This window comes from Symsagittifera roscoffensis, chromosome 4, assembly GCF_963678635.1.
Source record: "Symsagittifera roscoffensis chromosome 4, txSymRosc1.1, whole genome shotgun sequence".
In the NCBI taxonomy this organism is placed as follows: Eukaryota; Metazoa; Xenacoelomorpha; order Acoela; family Convolutidae; genus Symsagittifera; species Symsagittifera roscoffensis.
Genome location: NC_087065.1, coordinates 46859423 through 46881051, shown reverse-complemented (window position 1 = coordinate 46881051; position 21629 = coordinate 46859423). Strand labels below are relative to the sequence as shown.

At 35.6% G+C, this 21629-nt stretch overlaps 2 protein-coding genes across 2 annotated transcripts; both read left to right on the top strand.

Moving 5' to 3' along the window:
* The first annotated feature begins 10015 nt into the window (after positions 1-10015).
* On the top strand, positions 10016-11993 carry LOC134843949 (uncharacterized). The gene is made up of 3 exons (XM_063860315.1): positions 10016-10799; positions 11232-11346; positions 11606-11993. The coding sequence occupies exons 1-3, from the start codon at positions 10284-10286 to the stop codon at positions 11851-11853; spliced, it is 879 nt and encodes a 292-aa protein (XP_063716385.1). The 5' UTR covers positions 10016-10283; the 3' UTR covers positions 11854-11993.
* A 3505-nt stretch (positions 11994-15498) lies between these two features.
* On the top strand, positions 15499-16899 carry LOC134844286 (tRNA (guanine(10)-N2)-methyltransferase homolog). Its single transcript, XM_063860890.1, has one exon. The coding sequence runs from the start codon at positions 15504-15506 to the stop codon at positions 16833-16835; it is 1332 nt and encodes a 443-aa protein (XP_063716960.1). The 5' UTR covers positions 15499-15503; the 3' UTR covers positions 16836-16899.
* The last annotated feature ends 4730 nt before the right edge of the window (positions 16900-21629 follow it).

Genomic DNA, 21629 nt, shown 5'->3' with positions numbered 1-21629 from the left:
TACTACGCCCAGTTTTTTTTAGAAATAAAGTATGTTCTTTAACTGGTGAAAACTTTGGAAGTCCGCTTTTTGGAAGTTTTTGACTACTCGAAAATTACCGTGCCAATTCTCAATTCAAGTGTTCAATGTGTTCAATCGCGCAACCCGATTTTAGGAAGCTTCTCTACTAATGACCAAGACCTGCTGTTTGCTGAAAAAAGTTACGGTTTTCAAAATCAAGTTTTTGAACTTTGACTGTGTTTTTGAAACTTTTTGAGTTTTCTTAAAACTACACTATCAAAGTCTAAGAAAAAGTTCAATCAAAAGAAGCAGTTGCTCAATTTTTTTTGTTGCAAAAGCGGTCACTCCAGAGAAACAACTAAAGTTTTGGGCCAAGTCCAAATTTTGAAACTAAGCATGTCCAGCATCAGTTTAGCAAATTCAAAAAATGTCGAAGACCTACCCCCAGCTTTAACTGGGCTTTAGGTGACCATCATCGACTCATACGAAAATTTTGTTTCTATTTTTTTAAAAACCTTTTTCGTGCTTTTTTAGACATGCTTTCATGATTGTATTGTATCGCTGGTGGTGCGAAGCTCCGCTTCGCCTCTGTGTGTATGCTTTTTCTTTTTGCAGTTGATGGAGCTGCTTTTTGTCGTGTTCTCGCTACTGTTTGCAAAGCGCAGCTTGCCTCTGTGTCGATGCTTATTTTCTGTTTTATTTTCAAGAACCAAGAACACTGCAAAAATAGAAATAAAGTTTCTTTAATAAATAGTGGTCATAACATCTTGCAGAAGAACCATATATGACTTCTTCATTTAGCAACTATGCGGGTCTCCTGACTGGCTTGATTGACCCTACTAAGTACATCGACGAGGAACCTTAACTCCACATACACAAAGTACTCCACACATAAGCGGTTTTCAACTACATTAAAACCGTTCCCATTCCTAAAAACTCGCCAAAAACCCCCTTATCTCCTCAGCTGAACTCTAACCGAGTTGCAAGGCCCGTTCCGGCCAAGCTCAGCTACGATGCAGCTACTCCACCCCCCCCCCCTTACATTTTTTTCCTACCTAAACAGACTTGACCCAAGTGTCCTCAACGAATGCCCAAAGTGTTTCAACACCCCCACACGATACCAGCCATCCCTTTAAATTTCTCAAAACCCTTCTAAACTCACTGCTGTTTCACTCTAGTCCAATCCTGTCGAGGCTTTTCTCGGGCTGGATCAGCCTTCAAGCACATCAGTCGAGCTCAACACTGGCTCACAGCTTCGGTCATTAAACCAAAACCGTTCCTCTGTCTGGTGTTCCGCAGATACAGTATAAACGAAGTTAGACATCACCACCATAGCTTTGCGATCTTTTCCTCGTTTGACGGCTTGGTGATTCACCGAAACGGGCACCGCAACCAGATTCACTGCTGTCTCAGATACTGGAATCCGGTGCCCCCTTCTACTCAGAGGCACTCCGGCGGGGGCCGCAGTATGAGACTTGGACGAGACGACGCAAATTACATCCTTTACTGGAAGTACTGAAAATAACCCAAGCCAAGAATTCAACCTTCTCTGAAGAAGTACTGAAATATTGTGCAAACCATTCTAATCGAAAACGAAGCCCATGTGTAACGAAATCTGACCGAATTGACGAAACGGTGATATATTACAATAGGTGGTAATTTTAAGTTAAATAGCTTGATTGCTTTTTGTTATACTTTGCACATTATTTAAAATTAATTTCAAACGCCAAATTTTTGGCAAAAGAAATGGAAATTTTGAGTTTTTGGATAAATTTTATCTGACAGAGTATTATATTTACAAAAACTATCTTAGTAGCATGTTCAATTGATTGAAAATGGAATGACTGTATTATGCTTTATAGTTCTTAAATTTAATACTTCGCTCCACTAAAAATTACCACCTATTGTAACATATCACCGACGAAACTATAAGCGCTACCCCTCGACGAAGCAACTACAACAACGTTTGTTTCGTTTTATTTCAAATTAGAGAAACAGCGTTTGGCTTATTTTGATCAAACCTAATTGGAATTGTTTTCTTATCTCAATTAGCTTCTATTTTGCCGAAGTTGCGTCAGCTATTTCTACCAACTGAAGCAAAATTCACCACTCGCGTTTCTGATGCGGATTACGTAATTCTATCTATTCCATCATGAGAACGAGGAACATTCTTCTCTGAATCACTTGAACGTATGCAAGTTGCGTTACCAAGAATTTCACTTGTGTCATCGCTTGAGAAAACTGTCTTCATATTTAGTTGCGATAACTATTTTCTTTCAGCTTCAAACTCGAAAAACAAAGTTCGTCAAATAATCTGAAAAATTTAAAATGATGCATCAAATTTAATTGAATTTCTTCTCTTGAGATTCCTGATACCGGTAATTCGCCCAACAGATAATGCTTTCCCCAAGTTTCCATTGAGCAGTAACCTGTAATTTTTTGCCAGCGATTAGTCAGTTCATCTAAAATCATTTATTTCTTCTAAAATCAGTTAGTTCAACTAAAATCAGTTAGTTCAACTAAAATCAGTTAGTTCATGTAAAATCAGTCAGTTCATCTAACATCAGTTGGTTCATGTAAGATCAGTTAGTTCATCTAAAATCAGTTTAATTCATCTAAGATCAGTTTAATTCATCTAAAATCAGTTTAGTTCATCTAAAATCAGTTAGTTCATCAAAAATTAGTTAGCTCGTTTAAAATCAGTTAGTTCATCTAAAATCAGTTGTTTCATCTCAAATCAGTTGGTTCGTCTTAAATCAGTTAGTTCATGTAAAATCAGTCAGTTCATCTAACATCAGTTGGTTCATGTAAGATCAGTTAGCTCATCTAAAATCAGTTTAATTCATCTAAAATCAGTTTAATTCATCTAAGATCAGTTTAATTCATCTAAAAACAGTTTAATTCATCTAAAAACAGTTTAGTTCATCTAAAATCAGTTAGTTTATCAAAAATTAGTTAGCTCGTTTAAAATCAGTTAGTTCATCTAAAATCAGTTGTTTCATCTCAAATCAGTTGGTTCGTCTTAAATCAGTTAGTTTATGAAAAATCAGTCAGTTCATCTAACATCAGTTGGTTCATGTAAGATCTGTTAGTTCATCTAAAATCAGTTTAATTCATCTAAAATCAGTTTAATTCATCTAAAATTAGTTTAATTCATCTAAGATCAGTTTAATTCATCTAAAATCAGTTTAGTTCATCTAAAATCAGTTAGTTCATCAAAAATTAGTTAGCTCGTTTAAAATCAGTTAGTTCATCTAAAATCAGTTGTTTCATCTCAAATCAGTTGGTTCGTCTTCAATCAGTTAGTTCATGTAAAATCAGTCAGTTCATCTAAAATCAGTTAGTTCATCAAAAATTAGTTAGCTCGTTTAAAATCAGTTAGTGCATCTAAAATCAGTTGTTTCATCTCAAATCAGTTGGTTCGTCCTAAATCAGTTAGTTCATGTAAAATCAGTCAGTTCATCTAACATCAGTTGGTTCATGTAAGATCAGTTAGTTCATCTAAAATCAGTTTAATTCATCTAAAATCAGTTTAATTCATCTAAGATCAGTTTAATTCATCTAAAATCAGTTTAGTTCATCTAAAATCAGTTAGTTCATCAAAAATTAGTTAGCTCGTTTAAAATCAGTTAGTTCATCTAAAATCAGTTGTTTCATCTCAAATCAGTTGGTTCGTCTTAAATCAGATTGTGTCATCTAAAATCAGTTAGTTGATCTAAAATCAGTAAATTCATCAAAAATATTTCATTTGAATGAACCCATCACTAGTGGTGTTACTGAACGTTTTACCCGACATGCCAACGCTAGCAGAAACAGAAGTTGATTGAATAAATGTACAGAATGAAAGAGTTTTTCTTAATCCCGATTAAGTATCTTTCAATTGAAGCCAATAAAATTTTTGCATCAAATTTTAATCAAGCTTTTATTTCACCGAACTAGCCTCGGCTAATTCTGCCAACCGAAGCAAAAACTTCATCTCGAATTTGCATTACGAAAATTTCATTTCATAATGCTTAAAATATTGAGAGACAGTTAAATAGGACCAATGTTCTGTGAAAAGAAAGACAAATGAAACATCCGCTGGTGGCGTTTCTGAAGTTTTAACCCGACGTGTCAAGGCTAGCGGAAGCAGAAGCTCATTACAGAATGAAGCTGAATTTTTTCGTAATCTTGATTAAGCAACACTAATATCTTTCAATTAAAGCGAAGATATTTTTTCATCAAATTTTAATCAAGCTTTTATTTCACCGAACTAGCCTCGGCTAATTCTGCCAACCGAAGCAAAAACTTCATCTCGAATTTGCATTACGAAAATTTCATTTCATAATGCTTAAAATATTGAGAGACAGTTAAATAGGACCAATGTTCTGTGAAAAGAAAGACAAATGAAACATCCGCTGGTGGCGTTTCTGAAGTTTTAACCCGACGTGTCAAGGCTAGCGGAAGCAGAAGCTCATTACAGAATGAAGCTGAATTTTTTCGTAATCTTGATTAAGCAACACTAATATCTTTCAATTAAAGCGAAGATATTTTTTCATCAAATTTTAATCAAGCTTCTTTTTCACCGAACTAGCCTCGGCTAATTCTGCCAACCGAAGCAAAAACGTCATCTCGAATTTGCATTACGAAAATTTCATTTCATAATGCTTAAATATTAAGAGACAGTTAAATGGGACCAATGTTCTGTGAAAAGAAAGACGAATGAAACATCCGCTGGTGGCGTTTCTGAAGTTTTAACCCGACGTGTCAAGGCTAGCGGAAACAGAAGCTCATTACAGAATGAAGCTGAATTTTTTCGTAATCTTGATTAAGCAACATTAATATCTTTCAATTAAAACGAAGATATTATTTCATCAAATCTTAATTAAGCTTCTATTTCACCGAACTAGCCTCGGCTAATTCTGCCAACTGAAGCAAAATCATTATCTCGAATTTGCATTATGAAAATTTATTTCATTTTGCTCAAACTTTTGAGAGACAGTTGAATAAGACCACCCTTCTGTAAAAAGATGGACGAATGAAACCTTCGCTGGTGGCGTTACTGAGGCTTTTACTCGAAGTGTCAACGTCAGCGAAAACAGAAGTTTTTTTTAATACAGATTACGATTTTTTCTAAACTCTGGTTTAATATCCTATAAACAATAATCATTATCTCAAAATTTTGCTTGGAGTAAATCTGAATTTGCTATCTACCGAATCAGCATTGGCTTTTTGCAAGCAGAACACAATTGTCATCGTAGTTTCTATTGTTTTTTGTTATTTTTTCGAAAGTAATCGCAATTAACTATCCGCTGGTGGCATTACTTGGGGTTTCACTCGAAGTGTCAACGATTGCTTAAAATAGAAATTTGTTGAATAAATGTGCAGGTGGACATTGAATTTGTTCCTTGTCTCGAATAAGCAATATTAAGTATCTCTGACTTAAAGCGATTTAGCGTCGTCTCATTCTGCAAGCGAAAAATCGTAAGTAAATATCCGCTGGTGGCGTTACTGAGGGTTTCACTCGAAGTGTCAACGCCAGCGAAAACAGAAGTTTATTAAGTTTGAATCACTGAAACCAGATTTTAGTCGGGCTTCAGGCCTATGAACAACATTCAGTATGATCGCATTTGATATGAATCCCTGAGTATCCATGAAGCTTCTATTCCAGCGACCTAAAATCGAGTAGCTCGGCCAACTGAAGCAAAATTGTAATCTCGAATAACGACTGAGCAGGGGCTTTTAAAAATTTCACCTGAGTGCCAATAGAATTACAATCAAAAAAGAGAATTGTTTGGACCTAGAACTGAAAATGAGTAGCGCCCTACCGCCTAAACACGCCATTCCTTCCTTAGCACACCACTGATTGAATATTTTTTGGGATTCATAAGAAACTTGTGAAAAACGGGCTTGAAAAGCTCATAAATGTTTGTAACGAAGGGTCACTTATTAAAATGCGTTGTTCGATATTGCAAATATCATGGTTCAAGGCCAGTATAGTCAGTGTTTATTTCAAATATTTTGTTCAAACTCTACTACTCTACAGCTTAAGCTTGGAAAACTCAAAATCAGCTCGGCTATGATGCGTATTCAATGCTTGCTGCTGGGTCTAGTTGCGTCGACTCTGTACAAAGTGGTGTTTATTTCCGGTGATTATCACCCGACTCCTGCGTGGGAGTCTTTGACCTTCTCAATTGCGAGTTTTGGTTCCCGTCCTTTGCATATTCGTCCAAGTTTCAACTACCGCTGCAGAGAGAAGAGCTTTTATTACTGTTTACAAGGTTATTTAGCAGACGATAGTGCGAATTATATAGATAATAATTTTGATGATGATGATCTCAGACAACGCCTGGCCCACGAATTCGAAATCATGATTGCTTCGAGATATAGCAGATACAGCTTCTATGGCGTAGTTTCCAGTGTTTCTTCTTGCTGCAACAGCCAGAGATTTCATTATCTTTTTTATGGATATCGAATTTTAGGTCTATCACCTTCGCAGTATTTTGAGAAACTAACCAATTACTCAGATGAAACCAAGCCAATGAATGCTATTCAGTATTATTATGACCCCGGGTTGTGTGTAAATGTTATTACATCTGTCGGGTTTGGGCCAGGAGCACTTCGTCGTAACAGTTTGAACTCAGTTAATCCTTGGAATTTCAACGCACCTCTTATGTTTGTCCTTCCGTTAGTTCCGAGGGCCATCTTTTCATATGAAAATCCGCGTGATACACTTACTTTTGCGTGGTTTAAAAACTTCATTATATGCCGGGCTAACCCATGGCTCTGTGACTACCATAGAGAGGAGATTGAAGTAGATAATCCGCCATCTCCTTCAAGTGAACTTGATATCGAGCTGGAGCGTAGAAGGTTTTCTCGTTTTGCTGTGAATCATTGACGAAGAGTGTGGGCTCCTTTCTTTGAAATTTTTTGAAATTAATGTAATAGGTGAAATTGATCTATTTTATTCAACTTCGCAATGCAAAAACGCAGACTTCAATTTTGGTTATATTATAGTTGATTGACCTATAGGTCATAGTCTTTGGGGAGAGGTTTTGGACGCTTCAGTATAATGTTTTCGCACTGATGCTCATAGATATCTACGGACTTTTCATATACATTTAAATATTTGTTCGCAAAGAATTTAATCGAAGCTGATTCGTTTCTGTGATAAAAAATTAACCAAGATATTTATTTTGCAGAAAAATTGATGATACTTTTGTTATAGTGCATGTGTACAGTTCTGATTTAAATTAACCGGACAAAACGAACAAAGTTTTAAAAATTCAAAGGCATTTTTCTCAAATTGTGTTAAAATTAGACAAAAAGTGAAAAGAACAAAAATTGCTTAGAAATTCACCAAAATTAATCTGGTGCACCTTTTTCCCCGAAATTCTCAATTTTACCCCAAAAATGGATCATTTAGGTTTTTCGTAATTGATCAAGAATTACGCTGAAACTACTTTGTTAATTGATGAAAAAATTATATCACAAGAAACCTTTTGTACAGCCCAACAAAGTTTTAAAAGGGTTAAATCTCCAAAAACCTGTTAGAAAATATTTTTGATTGATATTCAATACTTGTAATTTTTACTATATAAAGCCCAAAATATTTGCCTAAAAACAATTTTTAAACGTTTTGCGCGAATTTTTGGAGATTTAAACTTCTAAAACCTTGTTAGGCTGTACAAAAGGCTTCTTGTGATATAATTTTTTTCATGAATTAACGCGAGTAGTTTCAGCGTAATTCTTGATTAATTTGAAAAAAAAGTCAAAATGACCCATTTTTGGGTAAAATTTCGGTTAAGAGTTTCGGGGAAAAAAGCGCGCCAGATTAATTTTGGTGAATTTCTAAGCAATTTTTGTTCTCTTCACATTGAATCTTATCCCAACCCAATTTGAGAAAATTGCGTTTGAAATTTCAAAGTTTGCTTGTTCTGTCCGGATAATTTAAATCAGCACTGTATACTTGGAGGCCGCAATAAACAATGTGTTTAATATCGAAATAAAGTTATACGAGAAGCATTTTCCTTGGTAAGTAGACACATCTTCGTAAAATAACTTTTTTGTCCAGCTATCTCAAAATTCGGCTTATAATTTTGGGTCATTGATATTTAACATTAGAATAGCATTGATAAAAAAATTAAAGTTTGCGAATGTGTATGTCAAGAGAACTGATAATACGTATCGTTAGATTGAATATCGGCGACTTTTTGTCTAGAAAGACTTATTTCTGTTGCTTTGTAAAATTCTGCGAATTCTGTTGAAAGCAGAAATGTTTTTAAGCTAAAACAAACATTATTTTTTCTTTTGCAGTTTTCACACAAGCGAGCGTCGGTTTGTAATATCAGTACGCTTTTTTCAACCAAAGTAGCACAGTTAAGCGCTAAGTTTGTGCAAAGATCGTAAAACAGTATGATCTAGCTATATCTATTGTTAGGCACACGTCTCTCAACACGAGGTTCATGCGTTCGAATCCCGCTTCTCTCATGATTGGAGGGGTCCCAGTGTCATCCGCCTCCTCAAGGTGGGACCGGTTGCCGCGAAATGGTTGACAGCTCCCTCCCCCACAGTTGGTCCTGCACTAAGCAGGACCGGGGGCTTATTTTAAAAAAATCTAGCTATATCCGCTTTGTTAAAGGACTTTCTTTAGAGCTTAGTATCTAAAAACTGTAGTGAAATTAAAGGAGTGCATTTCAAAATTTTTGGTCAGATTTCGAAGTCACAGAAGTTTTGTCGAATTACAGAGCTCTTTTCTCCCTTTTTTTCGATTGTTAGCTGAGTACAGCTTCGCATACCCCTGGCAATCGCTAGCATCAGCAAAAAAATACAAATTTAATGCAACAGACATCTTTGTGCTTTTTGATGTTTTAAGTATCTGTTCTATTTGAAGTTGGCTTGTTGGTTATGATTTTACCAAAGCAATTTGGCCTCATGTTGCCATTTGATGAGTGAAAAAAGTTTGTGTTTGTATGGAGGGTGAGGGGGATTTGATAATAGCTTTTTACAGATCTTTTTGATTTTTTTTTCGGTTTAAACGGCTCCTGCGACGTTTTTTGGCTTTCTTACCGCTTGGTAAAATTTCATTCGGTGATAATTTCACAATGTATTGTCTTGGCATGCTTTTGTTGCAAAACTTGCTTGCATCGTTTTTTTTTGTTTTTTTTTTCGACTCAGCGGCTTTTATGTTTTGTGTCGCTTCGCTCTGCTTCGCCTCTGTGTCAAAATTTTGAAACATCTGATCTCAAATTATTGGAAATTTAAAAAAAATGTACGCAAAATGGAATAAGCTGTGTTTATCATCTATTTATGTTAGCTATCTGAGTTGATTTTCGATCTTGGTTTTCATGCTAGTTGACATTTCTTTTGGCAATGAAATGATGACTGTTAAGAAGCTATTGTTTTGCCTTATTAAGTTTTTGGTAAATAATATTCAATGAAGTCATAAAATGTTTAAAAATTTCGATTTTTGCCATCTTGTTCTGTATACAAGTCAATCAATCAAATGTGTTTAATTTGACAAATTGTGGGTTTTAAATCCCTGAAGTAGGGTATGTATGATGACTTCAAGTTATCCCGATGGTTGTTTCCTTTTTGTTTGTTTTTGCACTCTGATTCTGCTTGCTGTCTTTCAACCAACTGTTTTAAAGGAGTAAACTCAGAATTGTCCTCTATAGCTAAAAGGAAATACTTGGTGTATAATAATGGTTCATACAGCTTTAAAAAAAGTAAATAGCTGGTGCATTTCAAAATGATCATCTCTGGTGGAAGATCTTGAATTGAATCTTAAACCAGTCGTAGCAAAAATATACTAGACTACTAAATGTCGATTTTTTTTGTGAAAACATTCACGCTTTTCTAGGGCTTCTGATTTGATCCACTTGTCAGTAACGAAAATAACTGCTGCTAAATGAGTTTGTATTTTTTTTACCATCGGCCCTCTTTTACGCGACATGCGGCGCAACAATTTAAATTGAACTTATCTTAATTTCCGTTGTTTCGAATTAGCGTTAATTTTGGAGAAATTTGATTACATTTGCGTTCTTTTGCCATATTACGTTGTTTAGGGGATTGGCGGCGAAGTATCTCCGTCTCTCAGTTAAAAGATGACGTTTTAGAGCCACCCTGCCATGATAAATTATCGTTCCTTGGCGAGACAGCATTTTTCAGCCCGGAAAAAAATGCATATAGTTCTGAACCAGAGAGAAAGCTGCTGTTCTCCGTGAAGATTGAATCAACTCGTATCTTGTTCCTTTTCCTCTCGGATAGAAAGGTTAACCCTAAATAAAAATTTAAGGTCGTTAATGGGCGGTGAAAGTCCGCTTCACATTTTGAACAGATTATCAAAAGTGATCAATTACGACAGTGTTTTAAACGACCAGTTCTCAGAATGCCTGAACCGACAAACGGGTCTGTACATCAAAAGTTATATCAAATCGTCGCTCAGTTCAAGCAATTGCAAAGGAATTTTGTATCATATTATTGCCCGGTCAATTTTACCAAGTTTAAACGGTGGAATCGCTAAACAAGTGTATTTGTTTCAATTCGGAGGACCTTTTCAAGTTTTGAAATTAGTCTCGTTTGCTGAAGCTCTTATTCGTAACCAGAAACAAGGCGAGCTATTCACCAATGATGAGGTCGAAAGTTTAATAAAAGAATCACTGAAGCAATTAATTATTGTTGATTGTGTCACGATAGAAGAGAAAATAGGATATTTGAAATCTTTGACTCAGAAAATAGCAAATATGAAAGTAGCCGATGTTAATCATTTTGTCATCTTGAACCAGTTTTCAATTTTCCACGAATATGAAATGGCAAAGGTTAGTTCAGTCCGCTCCAGTTTTCAAAAGATTAGCTGTATGTTAAAATACTAATATAAGCAAGAATTCAAATGCCCAGAGATTATAGTTATTAAGTCAAATGGAAACAGAGGATAGCCGGTTACTGTGCAAGTAGCACAGAATTTTCCGACCATAGTCTTAAAAACACAAAGTTTTTGGTTCCCTAAATGAAGCTAAAAAAATTCTTTTTGAAGCTAAAAAAATGAAGCAGAAACTAGTTTTACTTGCCTAAAATTAAGTTTCAAGGTCTTAAATTGCGTGCAAAAAACCAAAATACACCCGTTTCTCCCCATTTTTCAAATGGTCGGAACAATAAAACGTGCTCACTGTATACAACGTTTTTACTGTTTATTTAGAATTTCAAAAGTCTTGCTTAAATGATTCCGAGTTATATTCAGACATTATTTTAAGCATGTTTCTGGAGTGCAGGCGGTATATGAAGACCATCAGAAAAAAGTGAGCAGTCTTTTGCAAGAACTTAAGACTTACCAAGTGCCTCTAATCATCGTCGACAGCTTCTACATGGGTGCGTGAAGATTGCAACAAATTTTTAATTTGTCTAAGACCATACACATGATCATGGACACAGGAAAACGGCTCTAGACAACTGCTTTTACGATGCGAAATAATGTTTCCGCTGCAATAATTCATTATAGCTCTCTGGTAATAACTATTGCTTACCCCTTGGTAAAATTGGGAAAGACAAAAAATTGTAAGCTTACATAAATGAAAACGAACCCCCCTCAAATAAAAAATGCTTGTTTCATTGGAAGTTCATGTCTTAGATGAAGAGAAAAGTGGAAAGTGGACAAATCAATACTGCAGAGAGTTTTTCAACAACTTCTCGTTAAGCACACTAAAGGTAATGCAGATGTTCGAAAACAATGGAAGTCCAGTCTTCAGTTTGGAATACAGTAAAGCAAAAAGCCGAGGAAAAACTAAACGAAGTGACTCGAACTTGACAATAAGTCAAGATGTAATAAAGAAAAGAGCAAAAATCCAGAGCGACTTGCTTGTTTTTGATCCAAATTGAAGCATCGTAATTTTATTTGAGTTTTTGTCATGATGATTAATAAATCAGCGTTAGCTAATTGAATGGTTTTCTTTTTCAATGCAAAAACAGATCTAGAATTAAATAAACGCTAACAGTGCCAACGACTTCGACAAATTTTAGAATGAACCCAGACAAAAATTTTTAGTATACTCTAAGAAAAGACGAAACTTTTTTGAAATCGCTTAAAGGAAGTTTCCCATCAGAGACGCTGAGCCAGCCAAGTCTCCACAATTCACTAAAGTTTGTTGAAGTATCGTGATAATAGGACAGTTTTATTGATTTGCGTAGAATTGGCTGACTGACGTAACTTTTGTCGCAATTTTAGCCGCGTGGCTTTTTGTAAGTTCAGGCCATCTTAGGTAGAGCAGTTTGATGATTTATAGAGTTCTACAAAACTGCAACAACCCTAATTTGAGTAAGTTCAAAAGATTTAGTTTTGTGAAATTTTGGCAATCTATTTCGTAGCGTGTGTTAGCGAAGCGAAGCTTCGTCTTTCTGTTGATTCTCAATGCGGGAAAATTATTAGGAAAAACATTTTAAAAGATCCGTGATTTGTAATGCTTGCTCAATGTGAAGGACAAGTTGCAGTTGCCTGTCGACAGAATAATAATTTTTTGATTCTATGATTGAAGCAGTTTCATTCCTTTAAAACCTTTAAAACAGTTTTTGAATGATTCATCTTCGGTTATGGATGTGGATGCATTTTGAGTAATTTAATTGTCGCCAGCTACGAATTTTTTTCCTGCAGTTCTCTAAAAAATCAACTGTAAAACAACCTTTTCACCTTGATGAGTTTAACAAAGTATTTGGCCATTTTTAATAACTACACCATGAGTGTTTAGGGAAGCGCTGAACGAATCGTAGGTGTTCAGGTTGCATAGCAGTTAGTCGCATTAGTTAACAGGTAAGCACGTATATGATAATAAATTAGCCAATCAGAATCGAGATGAGAAAAACGAAAAATTATTGGGCAAAACTTCAAATGTAATAAATAGGAAAATTGAAGTAAAGCAGAAAGACTACAAGCAAATGAAGGTCGAGGTGGGGCTGGTAACTATTACTGTCAACTGTCACTATGGCTAATTTTCGGCCATTGAGATTAGATTAGTTGTTACCCTTTCTAAGTTTCTTTATGAGTGTAGATTTTCTTGTTTCTTAACATTTTTCGACACATCACGCTCACACAACAGAGGTTGATATATGTTTCGTAAGGCGAACAATCGTTTTTGAGGTTATTTTTGAGCGTTGAAAGATTATACAGCAAAAAAGAATTAGTCGATTTTTTCTATTATTTATTTAAATGCGGGCTTCACTATCTCGCCATGCTTCAGCTTTTTCATTGTATTAATTTTTTTATGATTAACAAAAGATTGTTATTTAATTGTCGCCAGCTATGTTAATTAATTCTCGCCAGCTACGAATTTTTTTCCTGCAGTTCTCTAAAAAATCAACTGTAAAACAACCTTTTCACCTTGATGAGTTTAGCAAAGTATTTGGCCATTTTTAATAAATAGAAAACCATGAGTGTTTAGGGAAGCGCTAAACGAATCGTAGGTGTTCAGGTTGCATAGCAGTTAGTCGATTTAGTTAACAGGTCAGCAAGTATATGATAATAAATTAGCCAATCAGAATCGAGATGAGAAAAACGAAAAATTATTGGGCAAAACTTCAAATGTAATAAATAGGAAAATTGAAGTTAAGCAGAAAAACTACAAGCAAATGAAGGTCGAGGTGGGGCTGGTAACTATTACTGTCAACTGTCACTATGGCTAATTTTCGGCCATTGAGATTAGATTGGTTGTTACCCTTTCTAAGTTCCTTTATGAGTGTAGATTGTCTTGTTTCTTAACATTTTTCGACACATCACGCTCACACAACAGAGGTTGATATATGTTTCGTAAGGCGAACAATCGTTTTTGAGATTATTTTTGAGCGTTAAAAGATTATACAGCAAAAAAAATGAATTAGTAGATTTTTTCTATTATTTATTTAAATGCGGGCTTCACTATCTCGCCATGCTTCAGCTTTTTCATTGTTTTATTTTTTTCATGATTAACAAAAGATTGTTGTCATATTTAAGCACTATAGCATTTTGAAATGATTAAGAGTTTTCCAGTTTGAAATCAACGTTTATTTTATCAAGTTTGAAATTAGCAACCCGATAGTAAGATGCTGTCAGGGTTCCTCCAGGCATTGCGAATTTGGCCTTCAATTATGAATACCCGAATCCTTTTAGTTCAGAAAACCTAAAATTTGAAGTTTTAAACCTCTTAGTTTGGTGCTGTCAGGTTTTTTCAGGGTTTGCGAATCTTGCCTCCAAATATGCTCAAATCTTTAGTTTTTGAGATGATTTTTGATGAGACGTTTTTTGATGATTTTTTAAAAACAGATACAAAAGTTTCACAAAGTGGGAATTCCGCAACCCTGTAGCTGGGTGCTTTCAGGGTAGTCTCAGGAGTTGCAAAGGTTTCCTTCGAGTGTGACTGCTGAAATGAATATACAGTCCGAGACATGGCGTTTTTTCAATATTTTTCAAAAACTTGATTTAAAAAATGTTTTGCGAAACCTTAATTCCTAACCTTATGTTGGGGTGATCTGAAGATACTCTCTGAAGTTGCATTTCTTTCCTTAAAGTTTGACTTCTAAGAATCATCTTTGTTTCCGAGATATGCCATTTTCTTACGATTTCTTCAAACTTTTCAAAAAACTTAATCTAAAAAAAACTTAAATAAGTTTGAAATTCTCAGCACTTATATGGGGTTCTGTCAAGATAGTCTCACGAAGTTTTTATTTGGACTCCAAATATGACTTTTCAACACGTTTCACCTTCCTAGATATGACCTCTTTATGATTTTTCAAAAATTTTGAAAAGTTAAATTTCAAAAAAAAAAACTTTTCAAAGTTTGAAAAAATTGTCGGCGCATTGGTGAGATGAAGTCGGGTTACTACCAGCAGTTGTGGCCTCTATCCTATTATTAAAGCTCAAAATGTTTAACGTTTCGAATTTGACGTTTTCAATGATGTTTCAAAAAGTCATTGAACTAGGAATTAAAATAAGAAAAAAAGTCGGATGTTTTCATGCTAATTACTCTGGATTTGTCTTTTGATGGCAGCAAAGAGTATACGTATGAGCTAATGAAAAGAAAGAACTATGTTTAATAAGAGTCTCATTCATGAATTCGGTGTTTTTGCCTATGAACTTGTTACATATGGACAGTGCAGTTGTATGCTCTCGGCCATTTAAGTGTTTTGTTTCAATCTGAAACTCAATAGTTTTGGGGATTTGACCATTTTAATTTGAAAAGAACCTTCAAGTTTAAGTTTTCATCGTTTGATTTTTGAAATCAAACGGAGTTGCATAACATGCTTATTTTAGTTGATTTGCTCCAATAACGTTAGGCGCAAGTGATTGAGATTACAAATAGTCTCAGAACCTTTGGTTAGTTAGTCTAGGATACCTTGTCGTCATATCAAACCCTTTCGATCAAATTTGACGTAGTAAGTTTTTAAACTTGCGAGAGCAAGTGTCTTCGAAATTTCCAAAATACTACACAAACTCACATTAAAGGAAAAATAGTTCCTTACATATTTTTACGTTTCCAACAGGTTTCAAGACCGTTTTTTTAAAGATGAAATATGCTCTTCGGTTTGCGAAAAACGCAGGTGATTATTTAACAGGCTTCCACGAAGCCGAGTTTGAATCACTCTGCAACCTCTTCCATATCACCAATATCACAATCGAAGCCAAAAACGAAGACATCTGGATCGTCAACTGCGATTCCCAGTCTGTAATTGAGAAATTAGTTTCACGATCTGTTTTTCTCAAGACTGCAATCAAATTATTTTGTTTCTCGAACAGCCGAGAGGAATTGTATATCCAATTACAAAACGACAGTATCCTTAGTTCACAAATTGTTAAGTACCTCACCAGCAGTGAAAATGGGTTTAAGGTACTAATTTCAACTGTCAATAAAACCCTGACTGCCTCTGGAAAAATTGATTTAATAGAAGAACTTTTGGGTTGCTTACCGGAATTCGAGATTCAAATAAACCTGAAGGACCCAGGAATAACTTTGCATCTTCTCGAGAATTATGAACACGAAGCCGGTTGTTTGAGCCACTGTTATCTGGGGATATCGTTACCGTGTGAGGAAAGATCAAAGGTTATGACTGAGTTTAGTATCAAGAAGCGACATTTCATCGGAAATACCACAATGGATCCCGTTTTATCTGCAGCTATGAGTAATATTGCTAGAGTTGATACAGGAAACTTAGTTTTGGATCCTTTCGTCGGAACAGGAGGTATAGTCCTTTTATGTGCTTATCACGGAGGATATTGCTTTGGGTCTGACTTGGATTACAAAACAGTTCATGGAGTCAGTAAACCCAGCAGATCCGGTCTTAAAGGTCGCCGAAGGGCAAAGGACGAATGCATCAGAACCAATTTCTATACCCATGGCTTTGAGGAACGCTTTCTGGACGTTTGCGTAAATGATGCTTGTGATATATTTTGGAAAAATGGTAATATTTTTGATGCCATAGTTACAGATCCACCATATGGAATAAGAGAAGGTATTAAAATGATTAATTCAGAGATTAAATTGAATTCAGTGGAATCACACGCTAGCATGCAGCAAAACTCGCCAATTGAAATGTTCAAAAATTTGGTAGACTTTGCGGCAAAACATTTGAAAAAAGAAGGGCGACTTGTTTTCTGGATGCCATCATTGACTACCTTGTCCTCGTTTGAACCCGATCTTCACATTCCAAAACACCCAGGGATGAAGTTTGTCCATTTTTGCTCACAGACAATAACAAACACGTCATCGCGATGTCTGGTTTGTTTGGAGAAAATAGGAGATGACTTCGCCGAAGATACAAAATCGCAAGTATGTGTTGACTATTACGACTTGGGGCCAGAAGTAAAATTCAGAGATGCTTATTTGAACTCTATCACATAAACTATCAACTTAGTTTTAATTCTTAGGTTCTAAATATTGGACTAATTCATATTTTTCTGTATTATTTTGTCGTTATCAAATGATAAGAACGAGAGAAAAGCAATGAATTGACGCACACGGTTTTTGACGAATAAAGAACTAAGCAGGATGCGTTTTCTGAGTAGAAAACAAATGGATCTAAGCTATTATAAGTAGGCTACATTTTCAATCAACCATTAAGCGCCTGCCGTGAATGCTAGGTTTTTGAAAAATAGCATATTGAGTTCCTGGCTTGCTCTGTGGCTCGGCGATGACCACAAGCGATTGCTGACTTTTTGCTTTGAAATATGTATCTGTTAGTCGCTTAGCGATTAACAAAGATGTTAAATTTTTCTGCTATAAATAGCTCCTTGCTATCCGTTAGCGAGTAACAAAGATGTAAGTTTTGACCGAACTATTATGACAGAAATTGTATTAAGGGCAAATACCTAAAACTACCATAAGAGATTTTTTGTCCGAAGGGCCTTAAAATCTTTTTACAAAACAGAATAATTAAGTGGCAGCTAAAAACCAGGTTTGTTAAGCAAAAGGTAGTCTAAAGGGCAAAGTCTGGATTTCTATGCTTCTCTGGGCATGTTATTTATCCCAAGCTTATCACCCCGCGTTTTAACCCTCTTTTTCTTAACCCCCTCTCGTATAGCCCCAGAATTAGATAACCCCACTACAAATTAACCCCTTTTTTAATACGAATTGTTAGTCAAAGTGAAACTTACCTGAAAGGAGTTCGGAACCATAGCATCGGTAAACATAAAACATAAACAAAAGTTTGCTTTTTTCGTTTAGGACTCGTTACTTTTTCTTTCTTGTAAATTGGTGCCCGCTCGAGGCGTTAAGAAAGTTTTTAAAAGGGAGGCAATAAAGTTTTTGAAGGGAGGCGACTTTTTGCAAGTTTGCGATTACTTTCCAAATACTAGGACGTGAACCAATAAAATATGACTGTATGGCATACTTCTCGGCTCAGGCTTAGTTTTTTTGTGTAATTAGATCCAAACTACAGGCAGAGCTCGTCAACGTTTGCAACTTTTTCCGACTCTTTCATAGTGCGTTCGCATATTATTTGAATTTCCTCGACTATTTTACCTTACGAGTTTCCTATTTTTTCTTTTTCGAAATCCAGTGAGGGTAACATTTAAAGTGCTAATGCAAGCTCGTGGTTTGTTTCGTACTCCTTTTTTCAATCCGAATTTGGCAATTTTTCTCATATAATTTTGAGAAAGATGAAAAAAAACATCCAAACAGCTTGGACTCAGGGAATTTTTTTTCGAAACGCTTGAAGAGCGGCCTGCTCGAAATCCAGCAACACTTTTTCAGTTTTGCTGTCAGAGGTTAAGTTTTTTTAGGGCTTCTGAAAAACCATGTTTTAATTTTTTCCGTTTTATTTGGTAATAAGGCATATGTGAAAGCGGGGGCTATTCGGGAAATACTAACATGTATAGAGCAAATTTTATAAAACATTTTAGGAGTAACTTTGAAATTTCTGTCAGCCAACCAAAAAATTTACTGATCGAGCACACGTAGCATTTCTGGGTCGCCTAATAAAATAATCATTTTGTCCACTGTAGCTCGGGTATGTCGAAATTTCTTGTTGCTGGAGAGACTGGTAAAACCTTTTCTCGTTGCTTGCGCATGCATTGTGCAGTTCGAACTAAATTTTCTATAGTTGGTAGGGTTAATTGAGTTGCAATTTTGTCTGCTATGGGCTAAACTGCTGTGGCGACTGCGAGGGTCGGGGTTTTACTCTCGCTCAATTCCTTTATATTTTTCAAATTTAGTCGAGCATCAGGTTTTCTCGTAGATATGTCGTGATTATGCTCGCCCCTCAGTTGAATAAAATTTTCGCCATCCGTAGTTGCTGTTGCTCGGCATTTATCAGTCTGGTTTTTGAGCAGTTCTAGTTAGTAGTGGTTTTGTTTTCACGTTTAAGACAATACTCGTGGCCTAATACCTTTTATATTTGTTTGTCTTTGGAGGATTAAGTAAAATGGAAGGACGCTTCAAACATTATAGCTCATAGAATGGTATAAACAATCGTTCAAGTGTAACGCAGTATAATTTTATGTACAATTTTTAATTTCTTGAGATGCTTTTAATTAGCACCAAGTAGGTTATCTCGGTTTTAAACGCGTGAATGAGATGTTATTTCTCTAACTAAATGAAATGCAATTATTTTTGAGATGCTAGAGGCGTCAAGTGAATTAGGACTGGCTTTTCCGGCCTCAATTCGTGATTTGAATACTCCTGTACTCGTAAAAAGGACTTAGTTTGAAACAAACTGTTGATAATAAAAGGGGCTTTAATTGTTGTGGTGTTATTTTGTTAAGAGGTTATAAAATAGGGGTTTAAAAATTGGGGCTTAAATAACGTGGGGTTAAAGAGTGGGACACCGTTATTTCATTAGTCAGGTTAAATGTGACTGAGTATCATTGATCGTTTCACGTGGAAATGGCGGAAAAAGAACGCAAGCGTCTTCTAGTTTTGAAAGTGGGTTTTTTCCGCTTGCGAGAACAAGTGAGTTATAATCGGGAACTACACCTTTTTCCGCGTAAACAGTTTGCCTTGCTGCAGGCAGGCGACAGGACTCAGTTTCGATTCTTGTCCCTACATTTATTTTATTTTTTACCTGGTTTGTATGTTTACGTTGCTTTTATCATTGAACTGATGCAAAATTCGGTCCCAAGATTTCACCCCAAAAACAGATAATTTTTTCAGTCAATCAAAATTTACGCTTTAACTACGGTCAATTTTTGCAAAAACTATATCAACGTGAGCCTCCTACGTAGCCGAACAAAGTTCAAGAGGGGTATTATCTGCAAAAGTTTGATCAAAATATTTAAAAATTGTTTTAAAATGAACTATTAATGTTTTATGTAGTAAAGTTGACATTTTTGGCTATCAAAGAAAAATGAAAAAATTTATTCAAATTTTTGGAGCGTATGCTCTTCCTAAACTCTGTTGTGCTGCATAAGAGGCTCTTTTTGGGATAGTTTTTTTTATAGTAAATCACCCTGTAGTTGAAGCGTAATTTTTTGGTTGGCTGAAAGAGCCGAAAATGATCCGTTTTTGGGGGTAAACTTTGTGGACTTTATTTTCGCAAAACAAATTGCACCTCATTCTGCTAAATTGCACCTTATTTTAAGCAAGTTTGTCCTGATCACTTTAAACCTTACTTCAACTGAATTTGAGAAAAACGCGTTTTAAATTTCAAATTTTATGGAGAACTATTAAATGGGTTTTAATGTGTCGGTTTGAATTTTTGAACTCTTTGGTCGAACTCATTTTTGAAGTGCAGCTCAAACGAACGCTCATTAACCAGAGTGAACTTCGCGCGCAATATAAATCTTTAAGGATTTTAGGATCCAATATAAGATTATAAGTCCTAAGTCTAAAAAACCTGCGGAAAATTTTCAATCTAATTCAGATTAGCTTAGCTTAAGGAAGAAAAATAATCATAGAACTTTTCTGAAATAGGATCAGCTTAAAGTCTTTTTTTTTGTATTGAAACTGTTGTAAATGTTTTTTTTTTCAGTTAGGCTTTTTTGTTTACAGATTTCGGACTGTAATCTATTATATATCTAAATATGGGCTTTCAACGTCTGATTTTCAACGTATGATTTTTACATGTTCAAAAAAAAGAATTTTTTCACGTTTAAGCTATATCGTATGTTGCAATGGTTAAGATTTTTTCGATTTTCTTGTTTAAATTCAGTGTTTATTTCGTCAAGTTTGAAATTAGCAACCCAATAGTGGGATGCTGTCAGGGTTTCCTCAGGTGTGGAGATTTTGGCCTCCATATAAGAATACCCAAATCCTTTTAGGTTACCGGATTTCTAGAAAACTAAATTCTCAAAAATTTCTGAAATATTGAATTTCTCAACCCTATTTAGGGGGGCTGTCAGGGTACTCTCAAGGGTCGTCAATCTTGCCTCAAAATAATACTTCTCAAATCCTTGTAATTTTCGAGATATGACGTTTTTTTAATGATTTTTTCAAAAATTTTCAAAAAACTTACTTTCAAAACAAATCAAAAACATTAAGAGCTTCATCCCGTAGTTGAAAATGTGAGTGTACTCCCAGAAGTTGAGAATTTGGGCTCTGGTTGTGACTGCTCAAATCCTTGTAGTTTTCGAGATTTGACAGTTATTCAGAAAAATTTTCCAAACAGCTTTTTTTCCAAACGACTGGAATCAAGCAATTATAGTCCATTATTTGAAAAAGGCACTGAGGGTGACCCAAATAGTACAGCGACCCAGCCACTGGGTTGCTGTGCTGTTTGGTTTGCCCTCAGTGCCGGTCCCAAGCCCGGATAAATGGGGAGGGTTTCAAGTCAGGAAGGGCATCCGGTGTGTAAAATCCCCCGTTTCACTGTACTATGACAGCACAAAATCAGCCAATGCCCGCAGTCCCCTGCGGCCCTTAAATGGGCAGAGGGTGCTAAGAATCTCTGGGTTAAACAGCCGTACACACGATCGTAGAGAAGGACTCAAGTTGAAGGTGTGTACTGTAAACGTTGGGACGATGAAGGGAAGATCGCATGAAGTTTCCCGAATGTTAGCAAGAAGAAACGCAGATATCTGCTGCGTACAAGAGGTCCGATACAAAAGAAACAGCACTACTACGCTTGGTGAAGGCTCAGTTAAGTACAAGTTCTCGTACAAGAACTGGCTGAAGATGTCATTGAGGTTGAGAGAATAAGTGACCGTATAATGAGAGTCAAAATAGTGTTTGGTACAACAATTTATAACATCGTCTCAGTAT

Excerpts from the sequence above, each read along its gene's own strand:
- LOC134844286 (XM_063860890.1), top strand. The coding sequence starts at position 15,504 with ATGAAATATGCTCTTCGGTTTGCGAAAAACGCAGGTGATTATTTAACA.
- LOC134843949 (XM_063860315.1), top strand. The coding sequence starts at position 10,284 with ATGGGCGGTGAAAGTCCGCTTCACATTTTGAACAGATTATCAAAAGTG. Across the intron at positions 10,800-11,231 it reads ACGAATATGAAATGGCAAAG|CATGTTTCTGGAGTGCAGGC; the intron begins GTTAGTTCAGTC and ends CATTATTTTAAG. Across the intron at positions 11,347-11,605 it reads CGTCGACAGCTTCTACATGG|ATGAAGAGAAAAGTGGAAAG; the intron begins GTGCGTGAAGAT and ends TTCATGTCTTAG.